The sequence below is a fragment of the Dermacentor andersoni genome, chromosome 11 (genome assembly GCF_023375885.2).
Source record: "Dermacentor andersoni chromosome 11, qqDerAnde1_hic_scaffold, whole genome shotgun sequence".
Taxonomy (NCBI): domain Eukaryota; kingdom Metazoa; phylum Arthropoda; class Arachnida; order Ixodida; family Ixodidae; genus Dermacentor; species Dermacentor andersoni.
Window position 1 is genome coordinate 65021271 of NC_092824.1, and position 19051 is coordinate 65040321.

The 19051-nt window shown below is 47.4% G+C and overlaps 1 protein-coding gene across 1 annotated transcript; it reads left to right on the forward strand.

Annotated features, from left to right (window-relative positions):
* The first annotated feature begins 1320 nt into the window (after positions 1-1320).
* On the forward strand, positions 1321-17686 carry LOC126518229 (dehydrodolichyl diphosphate synthase complex subunit DHDDS-like). The gene is made up of 7 exons (XM_072285200.1): positions 1321-1342; positions 3708-3967; positions 7086-7228; positions 9932-10054; positions 12682-12786; positions 14973-15195; positions 16905-17686. Exons 1-7 carry the CDS (start codon positions 1321-1323, stop codon positions 17064-17066), a joined length of 1038 nt encoding a protein of 345 aa, XP_072141301.1. The 3' UTR covers positions 17067-17686.
* Positions 17687-19051: the final 1365 nt, after the last annotated feature.

The window sequence follows — 19051 nt, forward strand, 5'->3', positions numbered from 1 at the left end:
CCAAGCGATTCTAGGGAGAAAAAAAAAACAGAGATACAAATACGCGGTGCAGTATGCAACTATAAGACTAGGTTTGGTCGTCTGAGGTCTCACGACCAAACATTTTTGTATTTTACCCATAGCCGCTGTGGCTTAGCGGCTATGGTGCTGCGCTGCTAAGCACGAGGTCGCGGGATCAAATCTCGGCCGGATTTAGGTCGGGGCGAAATGCAAAAACGCCCGTGTCCCGTACATGAGGGGCACGTTGAAGATCTCCTGGTGGTCAAAATTAATCTGGAGCCCCCCACTACTGCGTGCCTCCCAATCAAATCATGGTTTTGACTAGTAAGACCCCGCAATTCATTCATTCAAGATTGTGTTTTGCCCCGTGTTCATTAAATCTTGTTGTTGTTGGTGGTGGTGGTGTTGATGACGATGATGATGATGAATAGCTTGGCTAACGTTAGCTGGGACACCCTATATAGCCAAATCGCGGGCACGTTTATTTCCACGACTTCGAAACTTTGAACAGGCGCTGTACAGTGCGTACTGAGTATTGTTGCGGCAGTGGTTGTGCATGTTGAAGTTTACTCAACGGACATGAATGCAGTGTTTGCCCATTACATGATATATTTTTATCACATTTCTGTACTGATTTCTTCGCTCTGCTTTCGAGACACTACGGCCCCTTCTATCTCCCTACAAGCAGTGTATCCTGTCAGCAGCCATGTGCTCGGCTGCAGAAATCCAATAAAAGAGAGCAACGTGCTACTCAATGTACACAAAGAAGGGCGGTCCACATAGGTTATAGCTAAAGAGGAATATTCCTGCAAATAAGCTCACTTCACTAAATGAGACGGCGCATCATCTGAGTAAGCGGGTGCAAAACAATTCTCTCATAGCCGGTATCTAAGAGGAATGAGATCTAAGACCGCGCCAACAATCTTTCCTTTGATGGCTGAACGAGCAAGCCTGCAGCTCTTGTGGGCACTAGCGCCACAGTTGCCCCTGGTAATTTTTGTTCTGAACTCTACGATATGGCGTATGAAAAAACGCATGCACGCCGACCGCTTTATTTCGTCGACCGCCGTCTTATATGACCCCCCACGCACGGAAACAATGGCATAGGCGTCGTCTCGGGTAAATTTCCTGCGATCCCTTACCGGAGAGAGAGAGAGAGAGAGAGATATTGTGAGGAGGAAGCTGCATACTAACGGGAGACGAACAACAAAACAACGAACGTAACAAACGCGGTCGCGATGCAATCGAAGGGCCGAGCGTCTGGGGAGAAATGACCGGGCGAGACAGTTGTCGAGGCAGGCAGCGCGGGCAGGTGTCCGGATGAGCGTCACAGCAGCAACGGGTAAGCGTCGCATTCAGCCTTTTTACAAAGCTGTCACCGTCAGACATGATGTTTAGAACAAAGTACAGCATGTGGTAGGCGTTCCTTAGTATCGGTACCATGTCTAACCAGAGTTAACGTTGTACTGCTGCTTCTGTAACGCAGAGAAAAAAATGCCCACGTTACTGTGTTTCCTTGCGGCCTGGTTATTTGTTTGTTTGTTCGTTTGTTTCTTTCTTTCTTTTCTACGCACGTCGGAGATCGAAATCTATGTCAGCCTGATTGGAACAACGGTAAGTTACCTAAAACAAAACATGAAGATTTTGGCAGGGTCGAGTTGCAAGTATCAATTACGCTTACACCGGGCAACGGCATGAGATTGTAATTTGTAGTTTATTTTATTCGCCTGAAGGCGATTTGTGTGCGTTTGTGCGTGCCTGTGTGCGTGCGTGCCTGTGTGCGTGCGTGCGTGTGTGTGTGTGTGCGTGCGTGCGTGCGTGCGTGCGTGCGTGCGTGCGTGCGTGCGTGCGTGCGTGTGTGTGTGTGTGTGTGTGTGTGTGTGTGTGTGTGTGCGTGCGTGCGTGCGTGCGTGCGTGCGTGCGTGCGTGCGTGCGTGCGTGTGTGTGTGTGTGTGTGTGTGTGTGTGTGTGTGTGTGTGTGTGTGTGTGTGTGTGTGTGTGTGTGTGTGTGTGTTCTACGAACTAAGGTGTAGGGCGATATTGCCTTCTCTCGAGTACAAATTTGCCGACTCATGCGGTTTCGAAAATTCAATGAGGGGAAGCCAATCGACATCGTCAAAACAGCCTTCTCGTCGTAACCCTAAACAAAAAAGATATGCACATGGCGCGGTGGCAAAGTGTAGTGGAGTTCTCCACCTGGCATCACACACGGGAATGTCACCGCGCCTCACCGCACATATTCATTGCCCTACCAAACCGGTTTCTAGTAATATGGAAAAACGACGCACATCTCAATTGAATGTTCAACACAGCTATGATTGAACTCGCGGTAGCGCTAAAAACAACAAAAGCAATAAAGAATCGGGTATGCTGTGTCAGAGACTCAGCCGTAGTACGGTGCTTGAGACATCTCGTGCGAGCGGCGGAGGGTGTGCAGACGCTAGGGTACAGCAAATGGCGCAACTAAATACCCAACTTACATTCATTCACGCATTAGAAAATTTAAATGCTTAACATGTCTTATCCTTAGCTTATGTTACAGCTTATGGGGGTCTCACGGCCTAAATTTGCAGTCGTTGTGCTTTGCACAGGGTGTTTAGGCACTAGGGGTCAGAAATTGTCCCCCTCCTATTGATGGTTGATGCTTCTTCGCTTGCGTTTCCTATGCACACATACATGTTCCGCCGTTGTGAAAAGGGTGGTGTATCCTTCTCACATGGTTACGCGAGTCTCTTCACACTGGACCCTACACTTGTTGAACGCAGGGGCACCACAGACTAGCAAGCGTGAATTTTTTTTTTTTTTTTCTGAAACCAATCGCACGCTTGTGGGCTTTATAACTGCTGATGAGCGCCGGTTCGAGTTCGATCGGTCACACCTAGTATGGCAGAGCGAGCTCACGCAAACTCGACCGCCCCAGCTCGAATCAACAACCAACCAGGAAAGCAATTTGCAAACGCCGTGCACGCGGCTAAGTTTGGCCCAGATTGCATCGCACGTTGCGCACGGTCCGCGCCATATCAGGTCACGCGACTCATACGTGATCGAGCAATGGCGCCTTTCCTGTATACAACGATGCCAAGGTAAAGCACGCCGGTAGTAAGGTCGCAAAGATATAAGCTATAATACTATTACGTGTTTTATTTACATGCAGTTTTCCCAAGCGATCCCCCATGCTCGCCGTAATGAAACACCGTTTCACATATTTCAAAGATTAAAAAATAAGAAAGAGTCCGCTGGTGCAGTTTTACTCTCAAACGGAGAAGCGGCAGGGCGTATTCTGCGCGTCCAGCGATTCTATCAGATTTTATCAGATTTTATCAGATTTTATCAGATTTCATCAGTTTTACCATCAGTTGAGGGACAACGCCATGTTGTCGTATTTTTACCTTCCTTTTGTCCGCGTCTTGTGTTGCGCTGTTACAAACCTTACGATGAATCCTAACCAACTGGCCCAACTTATCGTCTTGCTGCATTATGCGACGGCATTGCATTTTCCTCAGCTCAGCTAGGTGGGAGGCGGCCCTCCGCAACCCACTCCTGGCTGAGCAACGTTGGGCTGTCCAGCAGGCCCACGATGCGGCTGGCAGGCTAGGCCTGTCGGTCCCGACGTGGGAGCGGCCCGCGACGTGCTAATACGCGTTCTGCAGGACTGTAAAATAAAAGTTACTCAATCAATCAATCAATTGCGTTTTCCCGACGAACAGCGACGCCCGCCATAGGGACGCAGGGCGTCAGGAAGGACGACGGAGCCGAGATTCCGTCGACCGAAGAACTGGAGCAGCGGGCGAATCCGCTGTGGCGCGACCTCGTCGCCAGCTGCCAGGGTGCGGCGGTGTGGCTCGTGTCGCTGGGCCAGGTGCCGCGACACGTGTGCCTGGTGCCCGACGGTCACCGGCGATTCTCCAGGTCCACCGCCACCGACCTGCGTCGGGTGTACGCGGTCGGAGCGTACAAGTACGCCAAGGTGGGTGCGCCGTATAGTAAGCGGTTGTGTGTTGAAATAGCGAAAATAAGCACGGATACAACCCACATGTCGGAATCTGATAAGCGAAATTTTTCATGAAGCGGCTTAAGTAAAACTTCACGCAACCTATCATACTCGGCACAGCGTTTTGCACCTTTCCAACTGATTTACGCCGACTTTGGCCGCACATTAAAGCCGACATATGCTCTCCCGATGAATGCAATAGAACTTTATGGCTTTCAAAAAAAAAAAAGACCACTAGTACATTCGTACACAATCGGGTTCGTCGCGAGCTCAACGCCGTGTCGCCATTGAGCTTCCCGATTAAGCGTGTCCTCTTTGTAGCGAAGAAGACTGGCGTGTGCTGTGGCCGCTTCAATATAACGCTTCGCTCGAGGGCAGAGCTATATGGTCGGGCGGCGTTCCTTCGTGCCATTACACTGAGTTACAGCACCGTATGGAATACCTTGCAGGCTTTTCGTGAAACGAATCAGCGTCCCAAATGTTTGCAATGAGCGTACTTTTGCGATCACGCCTTGAACTGCGACGCGTATGCGTCGCGGACTAGCGCCGACTATGCGTCCAGCGTGCAATATGAAGGAGTTTCTAACCTTCCTGAGATAGAATGATGTGAACGAAATAAAGTGGTATCAACAAGTAGCCTCGCGCTACATACGGGTGGGCGACAATATCTTCCTTTCGTGAAACTTCCTCCACCTTCCAGCCTTGCTCCGCGGCATCGATTTTCGATACTTTAATTAGTGTTGCGTGTTGCGTTTTCTGGTGTGCTTTTTGCATCTTTTATGTGTTGGGCGTGCGTATTTCATTACGCTTCTCATCGTTACCATCTGGAATAGCGTGCCATAGGCGCACAGCCGGGCAAATCTCTCCAGTTCTCTAGTTCTCGTTAAACGACCGCTTCCTATGCCTCAGTTTGGTCAAGGTTTTGGTTGATGGTAACTCTCTCACAGATCAGCGGGCTATCAATTAGTATTTTAATACTTAATTTACTGCTGTGTTTTCGAAAGCAATAAAACTCGTGAATATGCGTCATTGGGCATTTTTAGCACCCGACGTTGATTTTCTTTCGTATAACACGGCGCATTCGCGATGCTGTTGAACCTGAACGTAAAATCGACTTCTAATCCTCACGGTTTACCCAATATTTTTCTTCGTCGTTATGCCGAAACAATTGCCAAGTGGGTTTTATTTTGATGTTCAGTACTAACTGCGAGGCTACCTTATTAATGCAAGACAGCTCAATTTATAGCCATCTATAAGTAGGGTGACCGTTGGTTATTAGAAGATTATCGCCCAATCTCCTTAACATATTCTTGTTGTAAATTACTGGAACATGTTATAGCCTACTTTATAATCAGTGCAAAACCAACGCAAGGCACAGAGTTGGAAGGGCACGGGATGAGCGCTGCTCTAACAAACTGAAATTTATCGAACAAGACCCTCGAAAAAGAAAACACGAATAAACCAACTACCTGCGTGTGCAGGAAATTGAAGTCACGTGGGAACAGTTACTGAGCAAATGCGTTTCACAATCTAGCAATTCGACTAGTGGCTCAGATACACAACCATCGTAACGCTCGTGCTGTTTCCTTTTAACGCTGTGTGTATCGTTGTTTCCGCGCTGGTCATTAAGTATGCAGCCTTCCCAATTTGCCCATCTTTCTACCTTACTATAATATGTTATCGCCAAATGCATAATGGAATTTCTTGAGAAAAGCTATATACTATCAAGCTGAAAATATGGATTTCAAATAAATTTTTCTACAGTGACACAATTTGTCGCGGTAGTTCATTCATTTGCAGCGTGTATCGATATGACGGACGAATTCATGCAATAGCTTTAGATTTTAGATTTTAGATTTTGACAAATTTCTTCATGAAAAAATTGCTAAATCAGCTCATAAATATTGGCTTTCCTGACATTTTAGTCATTTGTGTTCCGGATTAACTACATAACTGAACGCAGTTTGTGTCAATTGAGGGTTGCGATTCCTGCAGTCTTACTGCGACACCAGGTGTTCCTCAAGGAAGTGTTCTGGTACCTTCGCTGCTTATTCTATATATAAATGACATTTTGACTGTAGTTACTCCTGGAACTCAAATTAGATTACTTGCTGATAGTGCTGTTCGTGAAATCAGAGGTGTACATCATCAGGTTGAGTTGAAGTCTAATCTTGCTAATGTATCTATCTATAAGTAGTGCAGAGATCTTGGCATGACGGTTAATACACATAAAGCTGTTTATTTTTGGGCTACGCTTAAGAAAACTTCACTTTAACATACTTATAACCTAGCGTATTTTTTTCTTTGAAACAAGTTAACAGTTACAAATGCATAGGATTGATAATCACTAATGGACCTCTCTTGAAACCAGCTCATTGACAACATTTCCTCGTCGGCTCCCTGCTAAGTTTGTTATTTAAAACATAAACTTCGAAATTCTCCTTCTAAAGTTAAACTTCTTGGTCATTTCACATTGTACAACCTAAGCTTGAATATTATTTTATTGCACAGAATCCTCACACTAAAGAAAACCTTAAAAACTTAAAAAGGATTAAGCGAGAAGCTGTCAGGTTGACTTATTCTAATTTTAACTACACTGATTCTCCTTCTAAACTCATGAGTGCTAACAGCATTGAACTACTCGAATCAAGCAGAAACGAAAATGGCGTTTCAACTTCTTGACCTTACTCCTTAACGGTAAGAATGGTTACTGATCAAACGCACAGTTTCTTTGCCCCTTATCTACACAACCTGCACGACATTAACGAGCACACTTTCTAACCCCTTACTTTGCAAGAACTAATATTTATAAGTGTTCCTGTTTCTTTCCGCGTTCTGTATCCGACTGGAATAGCCTAACAGAACCTTATAACGCCCTGCATGAATAGATGATATGTTTTTTTTTTTTGTGTGTGTGTATGTGTTCTTTACGCAGCTGCTTTCATGTTTTGTTTTTATAAGTTAACACAGCTACGTTGTAAGTTGTATTGGCCGTCGTGCTTGGACCAGCTGCTATGCAATATGTAATAAATAAATAAATAAATAAATAAATAAATAAATAAATACAACACCTTCTGTTATCTCTCTCTCTTAGCTGCGTGAGTGGTGCTTCCGTGCCGGAGTGGACGTGATAAGCGTCTTCATGTTCAGCGTGCGCAACTTCAGTCGCAACTCGTTCGACATGACCTCTGCTCTGGACCAGGCGAATCGGATCCACGTCGAGATTGTGGACAACGTGTGAGTGGCTGCGAATTCCGCAAGTAGGACTTCGCAGGCTCGCTATGTGCATGCCGCCGATTGTACAAGCACTGTGCTGTGTAGATACACGCGACTTTCGCCACCGTATGTGTAGGCAAGACTTTCGCCACGGTTGTCTGACAACGTATAATTAGGAAGAAACAAAATCAGTGCCACAAGGATACTTACATTATGTTCCCAATATGTGCTTCAGTGAATACCTAACTAAATCTTCGCATTAAGAACCATAAAAGGAAGTATGGCGTGAGAATACGATAGATTTATAGGGAGAACACGCGCAACTGTTTATTGCTTCGTGTGCAATTGTGGCTCCTAGTTTTCGCATCGCTCTAAACTGCATATCTATGAAAAAAATGACAGTATTAAATTATCCTTCTATGTCAACAGCGCATTACTTAAGGCTTAAGCAGCAAATTATTGTTCATCTTAAACAGACACAGTATTTGTACGGTACTTCTTCTCGGGTCGCATTGAATAACGCGAGCGACTTGCCTCGAAGGCAGATTACGTGACGCAAATATTACTTAAGAACACTCATACTTTCTTTCCCTAATAAATGACCCAACATATTACAAAGAAAAATACCGAAGTGGTAACAGTTATCTTTGAAGCGTTGGCCGGGCATTGTACCTACAATCCCTACGACAGAGTGTTGCCGATATATATCTCAACATAGGACCAAAATACGCAAGATAAATACCAGTATTAAGAAATTTCCGCGAAGTTTAGGATGCGCATGCTGCTAAAAATTGCAGTCCACTACGAGTACGTGTCGGCTTAAATCTTTGTTTAAGGTCTCCTTACTATTGTGGCCTGCTACATTACAAGAGCTGCGGCAGCACTTTCCTCTAAAGACCCTCCGAACACACATTTCCACCACGGCTTCAAATGAGCAATGACATGACAATTCCGACATTTAACAATTTTATGCGTTGAATAAATGTCCTCGACCTCTAAGCCCTCGAGTTATGCTGACGAGCCTTAAAGAGCCCTAAATAAATCTAAGCTTACCGAAAAATAAAAAAATAAAGCAGTTTCAGTTTATTTTTCCCAAAAGAGGAGGAGGAGGAAATCAACTTTATTAGAGGTCCTGCAGGCCACGAGAGCTTTGGGCTCTCATGGAGTGGGCGTCTCCCACGACGGAACCGGGAGGTTGAGTTTCCTGGCGGCGTCGTGGACATGCTGGACGGCCCAGAGTTGGGGAGCGAGTTCTTCGCTCCGGATTGTTTGTTCAAACTTGCGCTTGTCCTGTTCGTAGTTTACGTGAGCTTGCGAGCACGGCCAGAGTAAATGATATACGTTAAGGGATCTATTGCAATTGGTGCAATAAGACTTGTCGTAGAGCTCAGGCATGTAATGGTGTAGTCTGTTTTGCGTGGGGTATGTGTCTGTTTGTAACATTCTCAGTGTAACCGCTTGAGCTCGAGTGAGCGTGCGGTGTGGCGTGCTATACTCTCTACGTTGTAGGTAGTAGTGTTTAGTGATTTCATTCTATGTAGTGGGGGCGTCCTTGTTCTCCGAGTGGTCGGGTGAAGCAGCGCGGTCTGTAAGCGCTGCTTTCCCAAAAGACCAGTGTGTTTTATGACGTCATACCGCAGAGAGGATCAGCGCCGTTTCACGGGCTCTGCTGCGGTAGCAAATACAAGTAATGTCCATTTTTCAATAGAAAGCTGTCGCATTGACTCACTGATTACGGCGTTCTACTGTTGAGCACGGGGTCGTTCGTTTGATCCTTTTCCGCAGCAGCTTCAGTCCGGTGGGAGTGGAAAGCAAGAACACGTACGCTCGTGTATACTCAGGTTTGAAAAGGACGCTAAGCAACCCCAGATCCTCATCAGCCGATTTTTGATGTACGCTGCAGGACGGAGGCCTCGCCCATAGATCTCGAATTACCCCTGCCTTGCGCTAGCCGATTCCAAGGTGGGCCTTTCAAATTTCGTCGTTTCACTACCCTCCCTAATTTTCCTGCCATCCTGGACTGCACTTTTCTTACCCTGGCACTCAATCTGAAACTTTAATGGACCACCGGTTGTCTGTCCCACGCATGTCCTATGGCCTGCACAGCTCCATCTCCGCTTTTAGTGTCAAGTAGAATATCAGCCTACCCCAGTTTGCTCATTGATTCACATCGCTTTCTTCATTTCTCCTGAAGTTATATTTAACATTTTCCCCCGGGAATCCTGGGTAGTCGAAATTATTCCAAGGCAACCCGTTTTCCAGTAGCAATGGCATCTCCCATAACTCTGTGCTGCAGGACGTGAAATCAACTATTAGATTTGATTGAGAGTAAAATCGATATAACTTGTCGGAACAGCGGGAGAAACGAAGACTGAGACACACAGTACCTAGTATCCCAGTGTAGCACCCTACTTCTACATAACTTCAACGTTCCTTCAAATATGTCTAAATATTTATCGCCTGCCCAACATATCTGGAAAGTATCTGTGCGTTACAAAGTAGTCCGCGCACGTTCACGCCATATTTCGGCTGTAATATATGGCGCAACACTGAAGAGTGGGCCATAACGTACATTCGTTCTAAAGCGTGTTGTTATCCTCGTCTTTATTTTTTTATGTCCACCTGCCCGCCCTCACCGTTGTTTGATAGCAGCGTGGATGTCAGATGAAATGCTCTTGTCTGAACCCCTCGGTCACCGCGCTTGCTCTCTGCCCACTCAATCAGGGACGCCTGGCGTTCCATGGGGATGCAGGCCTGCGCCTGTGGCGACCTCGAGCGGCTGCCGGAAGAGTTGCGCGCCAGTCTGGCTCGTGCCGAGATCGCAACATCGAACACGCGCGAAAAGAGGTGAGTGCGCGCGATGTTCCTGAACCGCCAAGGTTTAGCGACAAACCAGGGACATTTCCTACAAGCAATATCTGCAGGTGGCAACGCTTGTTGTATTTGTGGAGCCGATCGTACTTCGAGCGTTGTCCAGCCATAACAGAGCCAGGTGAAACGTCTGTGAAACGTTGAGCAGAAGACTTAAGCAGTAGTGATTGGCAGTAGCAGAGCGCCCGTAAATGTATTACAGGTTACGCAATGGTGGAACAGCAGCGCAGGCAGAGCCATCTTGTGGCATTAGCTTGAGCAACGAAGACTTCCAAATGTTCCTGCGCTACGTTATAGGTCACGCAGAAAGGGAAAAAAAGAGAAATGGATCACATACACTGTAACGATTGCCGCTGACGGTGCCTCTTTGCAAGTAGATAGGTATACCGTGTGTCGTTCTAATTATGGATCTGTGTAACTCTAGTTGAAGTCGGCGTCACAAGGTGGCAACACCATTGTTGCTCGTCACACCTCTCTCTCTCTCTTCGATGTACCGGTATTCTGTATACTGTGATACTTCTACGAAATCGCCAAAACTCTCGGATACATACGGGAATAAATGTTCTTGGGGTATATTACCACACAGCCTACAGCAAATATTCAGCAGGATGAATCACAATATTGGATTAACCCTATTGTGAACCCTATGCACTCCGAGAATTAAACATAACGGGCATCGCAAACACTTCGAATGGAAGTCGACGTTTAAGTACACGAGCCTCCTGCGTTCATAGAATTTCAGTCAGAATGATTGTTGCGCAGTGGTTATTCGTTATGCGTTCTTTCACTGTCCGCCGACCTCTTTTTTTGTAATATATTTAAGTAAGTGGTATCTAAGAGGCTTCCAACAGGCTCGCATCACACGGAGGAAGCCGTTGCATACTCGTCTCACATCACATCTTCAGTAACAATTTTTTTTTTTTTTGTCGCGGGACTTAACTTTTTTGTAATATCCTGCCCGTCAATGTCCTTCAATGCCCCACAGTCATCCTTCTCGCATACTCTCTATGGCATGAGTTTGCGAGTTACTGACTCCATATCCTCTATGTGTACTGTCCGTAATTCAATTGTTGGCACTAACCTATCCTTGTACTGTCAATCGCACAAACGTTCCATTACTGAATATTGCACCTTATCTCGTATTTGTACTACCACTTGAGGAGGAGGAAAGAACTTTATTGTGTGCCCTGCGAGTTGGTGCGGAGGGCCAAAGGCCCCGCCTAGGTGACGGCCAGGAGTTCTGGGTCCTGGCGGCATCCTCGGCCCGCTGGACGGCCCATAGTTGATCTTCGAGGGCGGGGCTGAGCAACGCGGCTTCCCACTGCCACTTGAGCGAATAAATTATATTTCTTTTTGTTGATCAAGTTGCTTATTTCTTTACATGTGTTGCTTATTGGCTGTTCTTATTTTTGTTTGTTGATATTTTAGAGAGGCTGGCGCCGTTAAGCTGCGCCGATTACTAATTTTCACATTTAACTAGTAAAAATAAATAAGACCACAAGAGGGCACTCAACAAATAAAACGTAACGAGAGCGAAAAAGTCGGAATTGAAGTGATTCGTCACAGATACACTAAAAACGGTTCAGAAAAACGATGAAAAAAAAATGACAGAATGTGTAAGCGTGACTCAACGAAAACGTAGAAAGAAACAGACACACGGAGACAGCGCTGTATTTGGGTGTCTGCTTCTTTCTGCGTCCTTGTTCAGTCGCGCTTATGCCTTCTATCATGCATTCTAACCAACTAGCCCACCAACGTGTTTTAACTAAATTAACCAGCACGGTGTCGCGTGCGCACAGTTAAACATGAACACATCTCGCTCGATGACCGCGGAAACTCGCTGTCAAGATTCTGGAGTGAGGAATCGCGGCAGCAGCAGGCGAATCGACCTTCATGCATCTCTCGCTTCAACGCGAACCAAACGTCGAAAGCACAGCGCATACGAAGCTACCGGCACTACGCGCACTCTACAAACATCGTAGATCGCTTTGAAGATGAGGCCCGCGCGGACGCGCACTCTGGCCATGTCGCAGATCGCTTTCAAGAGACACGAACGCCGGTAACGCGTCCCTATACGGCACCCGCCAAAGGCGTTTAGTACGGCGTCCGCGATTCGCGTGGCCAATGCCCGTAGTAGACACCGCGGTTGTCTCCACTCTGGACGAAGCGGCGGCGAGGAAGACGTCGAGGCGCCCTAGCAGCCACCGGAGATGAACGCCCCTCCTCCCTCCTCAGAACCCCCTGCCTCGCGCGCGCAGGAGAGGGCGCGCATCCGGGCAGCGTTCCTCGGTCGCGCACGCGAGATTGAACCGCGTTCGCCGGCTCACCCTCACACGCTTGCACTCATACAGAACCTCACGGCGACGGCGACGGCAGAAATTCGCCTGGAGGGTCAATATAATTGATATCGCAATAAAAACGCACTGGAGAGTAAAGCGAGCTAGAGATAAAGACAGAAGGAAGAAAGACAGGTTGTTGCTTTCCTTTCTTTCTTTTTCCCATACCTGCTTAAGGCCTGAAAATCAGTCTCGTAGTAAATAAGAAAACAAATACATCCGACTTCACCTGTTCATCGCATTTATTTCTCCGTTTCTCTATTCCAGCCTAAAGAGGCAAATGTCCTGCGCCGCGTACAACACCACGTACCAGATGTCCAGGATGGCTCTGCATCTGGCCAAGGCCGTCAAGGAAGGCGTCATCCGCTCAGAGTGAGTGAGGACATCCGATCTGTAAGCCCGAAAAAGAGTCCTCGTAGTATAACGAAGGAATATAATTACGTTGAAAGGCTGTCTCAGGGAAGCTCACTCGATTAAGCCTTGCACCTTAGTTGCAGTGTGAGGTTTGAGGCATTTATTCGCTCAGTACTGGCGGGTTTTTCACTTCTTTTATTTTCCCGTCACGAACTCCTTCAACCATTCGCAGGTATTTTAGGCGCCACCGATCAGCAGAGCTGTGAGCGTTTATTTCTCATTAGGAATAGTGGCAAAGGCGCTCAAGAAGCATAATAACATTAATAAATTTCGTTACAAACCATCATGCCATCTGTTGTCTCTCATCATTGAAAGATCCCTCAGGCCGCCTTGCTCGCTGGGCAATTCGGCTACAACAACTTGACATTCGCGTCGTGTACCGAAACTGACGCCGGAATTCTGACGACGCCGTCCTGTTACGTTCTTCCTTGCCCGACAACATTTCCTGTTCCCAACATCTCAGTCTACCGTTTCGTCCATTGACATTAGGAGCATTACTTCATAGCAGCGCAAGCTCCACTCGATTGCCTCTTTTGCATACTTTCTCTCCGATTCAACACAACCGACAACTCGGACGCTGCGTCGTCAAGCTCACCCTTTCGCCATTCGCGATCAACTGCTTCAACGGCGTAATTAGCCTATTACTCAGACGGCCGCCAGTGGTTACTGGTAATACCTCGAAGCCTGCTTCGCGGAAATCTGCGCATCCTTCCTCGCTGGTCCATAGTGCGCGCACTCGGGAGTTTTCAGAACTTGCCAATGTCTCTGAGAGCGGCACTAATGGCGAGGGATGTAAAGCTACGTTCAAAAGCTTGTTCGCTCTTGCTCCGATTGCCCACGCCGCAAATTCTCAGCTCCCCAGTCTACCGGCGGTGTACAGCCTCTACCTCGCCTTGACCGGCCATTCGGGCATGTCGCCGTTGATTTGTATGGGCCAACTTCCCTGACAAACTGCTGGTAACCACTGGACCATCATCGGTGTTGATCGTCTCACACGATACGCCGCAACCGCCACCCTCCCGGCAGCTACAGCACGCGACATTGCGTCGTTCCTCCGCAGTTTTAACCTCCGCCACAGTCCACCCCCAGAACCGCGCATTGATCGCGGGCGCATCCTTTTGTCCGAAGTCGTTAAGACCATCCTCCATCACTGTCACGTTGTTCATGGGACAACTACTGCGCACCACCCTCAAGTCAACGGGCTCACTAAACGCTTTAACCGTACGCTTGGCGACGTGCTTGCAATGTATGTCGCCTCTGACCACACAAATTGGGACCTTATTCTACCCTCTGTCACCTACGCATACAACACCGCAACCCAGGAGCGCCACTGTAGTTCTAGACTTTTTCTTATTGTAGGGCCGCCACCCGTCGCACGATGTCGACACAATTCTCTCTTACCGGCCTGATGCATTCGAGTGTGTGCCCGCTTCTGCCGCTGCGAGACATGCTGAAGAGTGCCGCGAATTCGCACGGGCCTTAACTTCATCTGACCAGGAGCGCCAGAAAAGCAGCCGCTCCTACAACACCGACGCGCCCACTTTCCTTCCTGGCACGCTTTTGTGGCTGTCAGTTACTGCCAGTGGAGCTGGTCTGTCTTCGAAACTGTCTGGTCTATCTTCGAAAAAAACGAAGACCCTTACCGCGCCATCGAGCGCACATCTCCTGTGAACTACGTCATTGAATCAGTCACGCCGTATTCGGACCTGCGCCGCGGGGGTGAGATATAGTACATGTGCAGCGCCTGAAGACATACTACGACCCCGTCATCGTGGTGAGCTCTTAGGTCGCCAGGACGGCTCCTTTTCGTTCCCGGACAACTGGCTATAGAAGTGTGGAATCCCTAAAATATTCTGTCTTAGATGCCGGTGCGTTAGCGATCTCGCACGCTCGAAGAGAATGGGGCACCTAGGAACTACAATAACACTCAGTAAAGATAATTAATAGAAGAGCACATTATAATAATATATAGGGAACCATTTTGCACTTATAACCGACTTTCTGCCGCTGACCCACCCCTTTTCTTTTCCCTTCCACGATCTACGCGTGATTGTCGGCCGATGATCTGTTACTGCAATATCTTCCCGAGAAATCTGCGTGGCGACAGCAGTCGAGCCCTTCTAAGCCTAGCGGTTCTTCAACAGGGACCTGACCGGCGAGTTCCTGGACGAGTACGTGGCGCAGACAGAGTGTCCCGAGGCCGAGATGCTGCTGCGGTCGGCGGGCGACCAGCGATTCAGCGACTTCGAGGTGCTGCAGTGCAACTACGCCTACTTCCACCTGGACGCCAAGCAGTGGCCTGCGGTGGGATTCCTGGACTGGGCACGAGCCATGATCCACTTCCAGCTCCACTGGCCGGCCATACAGGTGCGCTTGCATGATATGCGGTGCTGTCTGACCATGATTCGTAGTTCCGAATGTGTACAGTTGCTTGCGAAAGTTTTCGGAAGGCGAGAACGGTGGGAGGTTAACTATACATACAGTAGCCTAATTCACGGAAACTTTAGTTCTAAGCGAACTAGAATCAAGTACATTGACTTCTACCGTTTGCGTTGTGATCGGCAAGGGTCAGATTATCCCAGTGGATACAAAGGTGCCGGTGCAAAGCCTTGCGCAACCTATTCGCGAGGCGCGCTCATCCCTAAACTCCACCTATTATAGCTCCTTGAAACGCCTTTGTTGTTGCGAGAGAGCTTTGGGTAGTCTGATTGATTGATTGATTGATTGATTGATTGATTGATTGATTGATTGATTGATTGATTGATTGATTGATTGATTGATTGATTGATTGATTGATTGATTGATTGATTGATTGATTGATTGCATTGGAGATGTTGGAAATCGCTGTGTTGCCAATTTCTTTACAAAAAATAGATGGTAATAGATGGTGGTTTAATGAGCAAAGAGCGATAATATTAGTTCACAGGAAAAACAAGCAAACGATCAGGGAATAAAGCGCATCTCCTAAACATGCTTGAACAACAACAGTCGACATTGAAAACAGCCCACTAATCAAGCTGTAAGCCACACAGAATTCTAATACACAACAATTCACACAAGGACATACAAAGTGTTAATACATATATAGAATGTCACTTTCAGTAAAGAGGACCACAAAAGCTTTTAGAGCTGATCGCTGCAGGGATGCGTTATTCAGCGGCCCGAGCAACTGTTCTGTTCTGAAGACTTAAATGCTGGGATGCAGCGCCTCGGGAAGGATAGGCTTCCTTTCCCCCTCCCCAAGTGGCGGTGCGAGAGAGGTTTCTGGTGGCGGGAGAGGAGAAGGGCAGTCACTCGCCTTCACGAAGCCGCTTGGGTCGCTTGCGACAATACGCATAGGACGAAACGACTGTCATGTATCTATATTTATACCCAACTGTACTTGTGCTTCAGATGTGCTTGTTAACGGCTTTGTCCCATATGGAATTAGGCAATGAAAATACCAACTCTGCCCATATATCCTCACTGCAGCGAAGTTGTGCCTTCAAGCGCATCGTTTGCTTTATAAAAGCGAATGCATCTTTAGAAGCGTTCAGCCATTCCCTTACAATGACAATCGTCGTCGATGACCTTAGCGCAATCTTTTGTTGCTCAACATTTCCGACATCATAATAAATAAGATACAGATCCAACGCGATGCTGGAGTCTCAATGACGCGAAGCTTCTTTGAGTTAGCGACGTAGCAGCGACAGTATTGGATGATGCATGAATGGCCTTTATAGCCTGTAGCAGTTAGCTGCCGCTGCCACGAGGACGAAGGCTGTGTACGATGCAGGTCGGAGGAAAAAAGATAGGTGAAGGGTGGGCGAGGGGCACACAGAAACATTGCACGTATATATAGATACATATTAAGGTTTATGTATCGCAGTGGAACATGCATGTTCGGGGTGATCGGTCAGGAATTGGCAAATGCCAAGCGACATAATGAATTAATCAGCGTCACCTGCCCAGTAGCTCGAGTTGTCACACTGCGAGACACTGCCTGCAATGTGGGTGGAAGAGTCGACGAATGATTCGCTTTAATAAAGGTATACACGTGGCTGTTATTGACGCGTTGCTTTTACCGACAATTTCAGGCCATCAAGGAGAGGCACAGTCTAATGGCTTCCTGCGGCAGCGGCAGATCGGATCCCGAGCAAGTGATTCGGCAGCGAACGTTTTTCCGGCACGTCTGCGCTGCTAACATCCTCAACATGGAACGGCTTGCTGGACTCCGGAAAGATTTGCTTTGTCAATAAACGTGCCCCGGCTTTGCTGCAATATAACGGCACTTACACGACAAACAGCGCAAGCGCGCAACAAGTAGACTGAATACAATGGTAAAACACAGACCGTTTTCGAGCAGAGTTGGCGGAGTAGCATCCTTCATTGCATTCCCGATCCCCCATTCCGGAGTGTGGAGGACCCAGTGATACTGCTCATATTAACTCCTCGGAATGGTGGGAATTAATTGGATCATTCCCACTTCCGGGGTGACTGAGCTGAGCCATTCCTCTCCTCTTAATCTAGTAGATGAAACGTTTTCTCCATAGCCGAGCACCTTTACAACGAAAGTGCCTGTACAACGAAGGAATATTTGTGTCCCAGTTCTATTGTGAGCGGTGCGAGACGTGACCTTTACAACAAAGTGACCGTTGCAACGATTTCGGATGTCCCAAGCACATCGTTCTAAAGGCGTTCAACTGTAATTATTTACTATTCTCCCTTGCCTGCCTAGTAACTAAAAACATATTTTCTGAATTCTTCACGACTTTGCAAGTATTATTACGTACTATATTTTCGTGCACGTGCTATAATTCTGTCACTTCGATGACTAAAATAAAAACAAGAGGTACTGATATTTTTCTAATACAAAATTTTGTTTGTTTCTCATTGACATACTTGATATCGGGCGCCTTTTGTTCTATTCCTCAGCACAGGTCTCTGACCGCGGTTTATCGTGCCTTCGGGATACTCGATGCTGTGCGAGAAAAGAGGGCGGGCGTTCCAAATAACCACGGGGGGGTGCAATCGCGTGCGACGTCGTTCTTAGCCTCCGTCCTTACCTCTTAGCTCAAGCATTCTCTTGCTACGAGTCATTTGCGACGACCTTATACTGATGTCGTCAAATGCACTTAAAATTCGTAAAGCAGAAAAGTGTCCGGCCCTTTGAAAGTGCAGAACGGGCAGAATGCAGTGTTGTTTGTAACTACCGAAGCAGAAGCAGTCACTTATAGGCAGATACCGAAAAAGCCGATATTCAGTGAAAATTTAAATGTGTAATAAAATTGGCCAAGTCTACAGCTTAGTACAATGAACAAATTTACGGTTTATGCACAGTCACGCTTACTATCCACATTAAGCGCTACAGGTCTATGTGTACATTTATTTCCAATTCCAGGCCGCGCGCTTGGAAATGCGGAATGATTCCCGACTCCTTCCAGCTGCGCAGATGCCAGTGCGAAACTGTTTTCTACACGCGAACCGTATTGTGTCGTCATGCCAGCAGGCCCGACAGTCAAGCGTTGCGTAGCAACATTCAATCCCACGGTCACCATTGCATAGCGTCCCTACACGATAGTGGTTAAGCAGAAGAGGAAGAGGAATAAACGCTTATTCAACGAGGAAATTTTCTTTCTTCGTCCTAGTTGGGTGGCTCTCTCAGTGCAGAAAGCCTTTGGCTAATGCCGCGGTCCGTGCGCGCTCCACCAGACTTCACTGATCCTCCAGGCTCAGTGCCATTAACATTGCCTGCCACATTTCTTCGACATCTTCTAACGATTCCGAAGCTTTATTTTCAGTGTTCTTTCTCGCTGTGTAGCCATATCAACACCATGTGTTGGAAGGTGTCCGGCATATCACAGAATCGGCATAGGAATTTTGGATGTGGCAGTCGATATTCCCTTCTTTCCAGTCGTTAGTGTTGCAATCTTGAGGAACAGTTGTTGGGAATGTCCTCCACCCTCGCGTCTTGTCGAAACCTATCCGGCAGGAAATCCCGGCTAGTTTGCTCTCGGGCGACCACAGATGTCGCTTCGTTATCTGTCAGGTGTTCTAGGCCTGGGGTTCATGCGACGCATGTCTGCGGGGGCTGTTATCATCGTGTTATTTCTTTTAGCACCCTCACTGCTGCGGCAGAGGTACGGCCTTTTTTTAGGTTTCTGTACGCGGTTTCTGAGTCGCTCAAGATGATGGCTGTGTCCTTGCATGCGGCGATGCCGAGGACGATGGCCACTTCCTCCAC

Excerpts from the sequence above, each read along its gene's own strand:
- LOC126518229 (XM_072285200.1), top strand. The coding sequence starts at position 1,321 with ATGAGCGTCACAGCAGCAACGG. Across the intron at positions 3,968-7,085 it reads GAGCGTACAAGTACGCCAAG|CTGCGTGAGTGGTGCTTCCG; the intron begins GTGGGTGCGCCG and ends TCTCTCTCTTAG. Across the intron at positions 15,196-16,904 it reads TCCACTGGCCGGCCATACAG|GCCATCAAGGAGAGGCACAG; the intron begins GTGCGCTTGCAT and ends CGACAATTTCAG.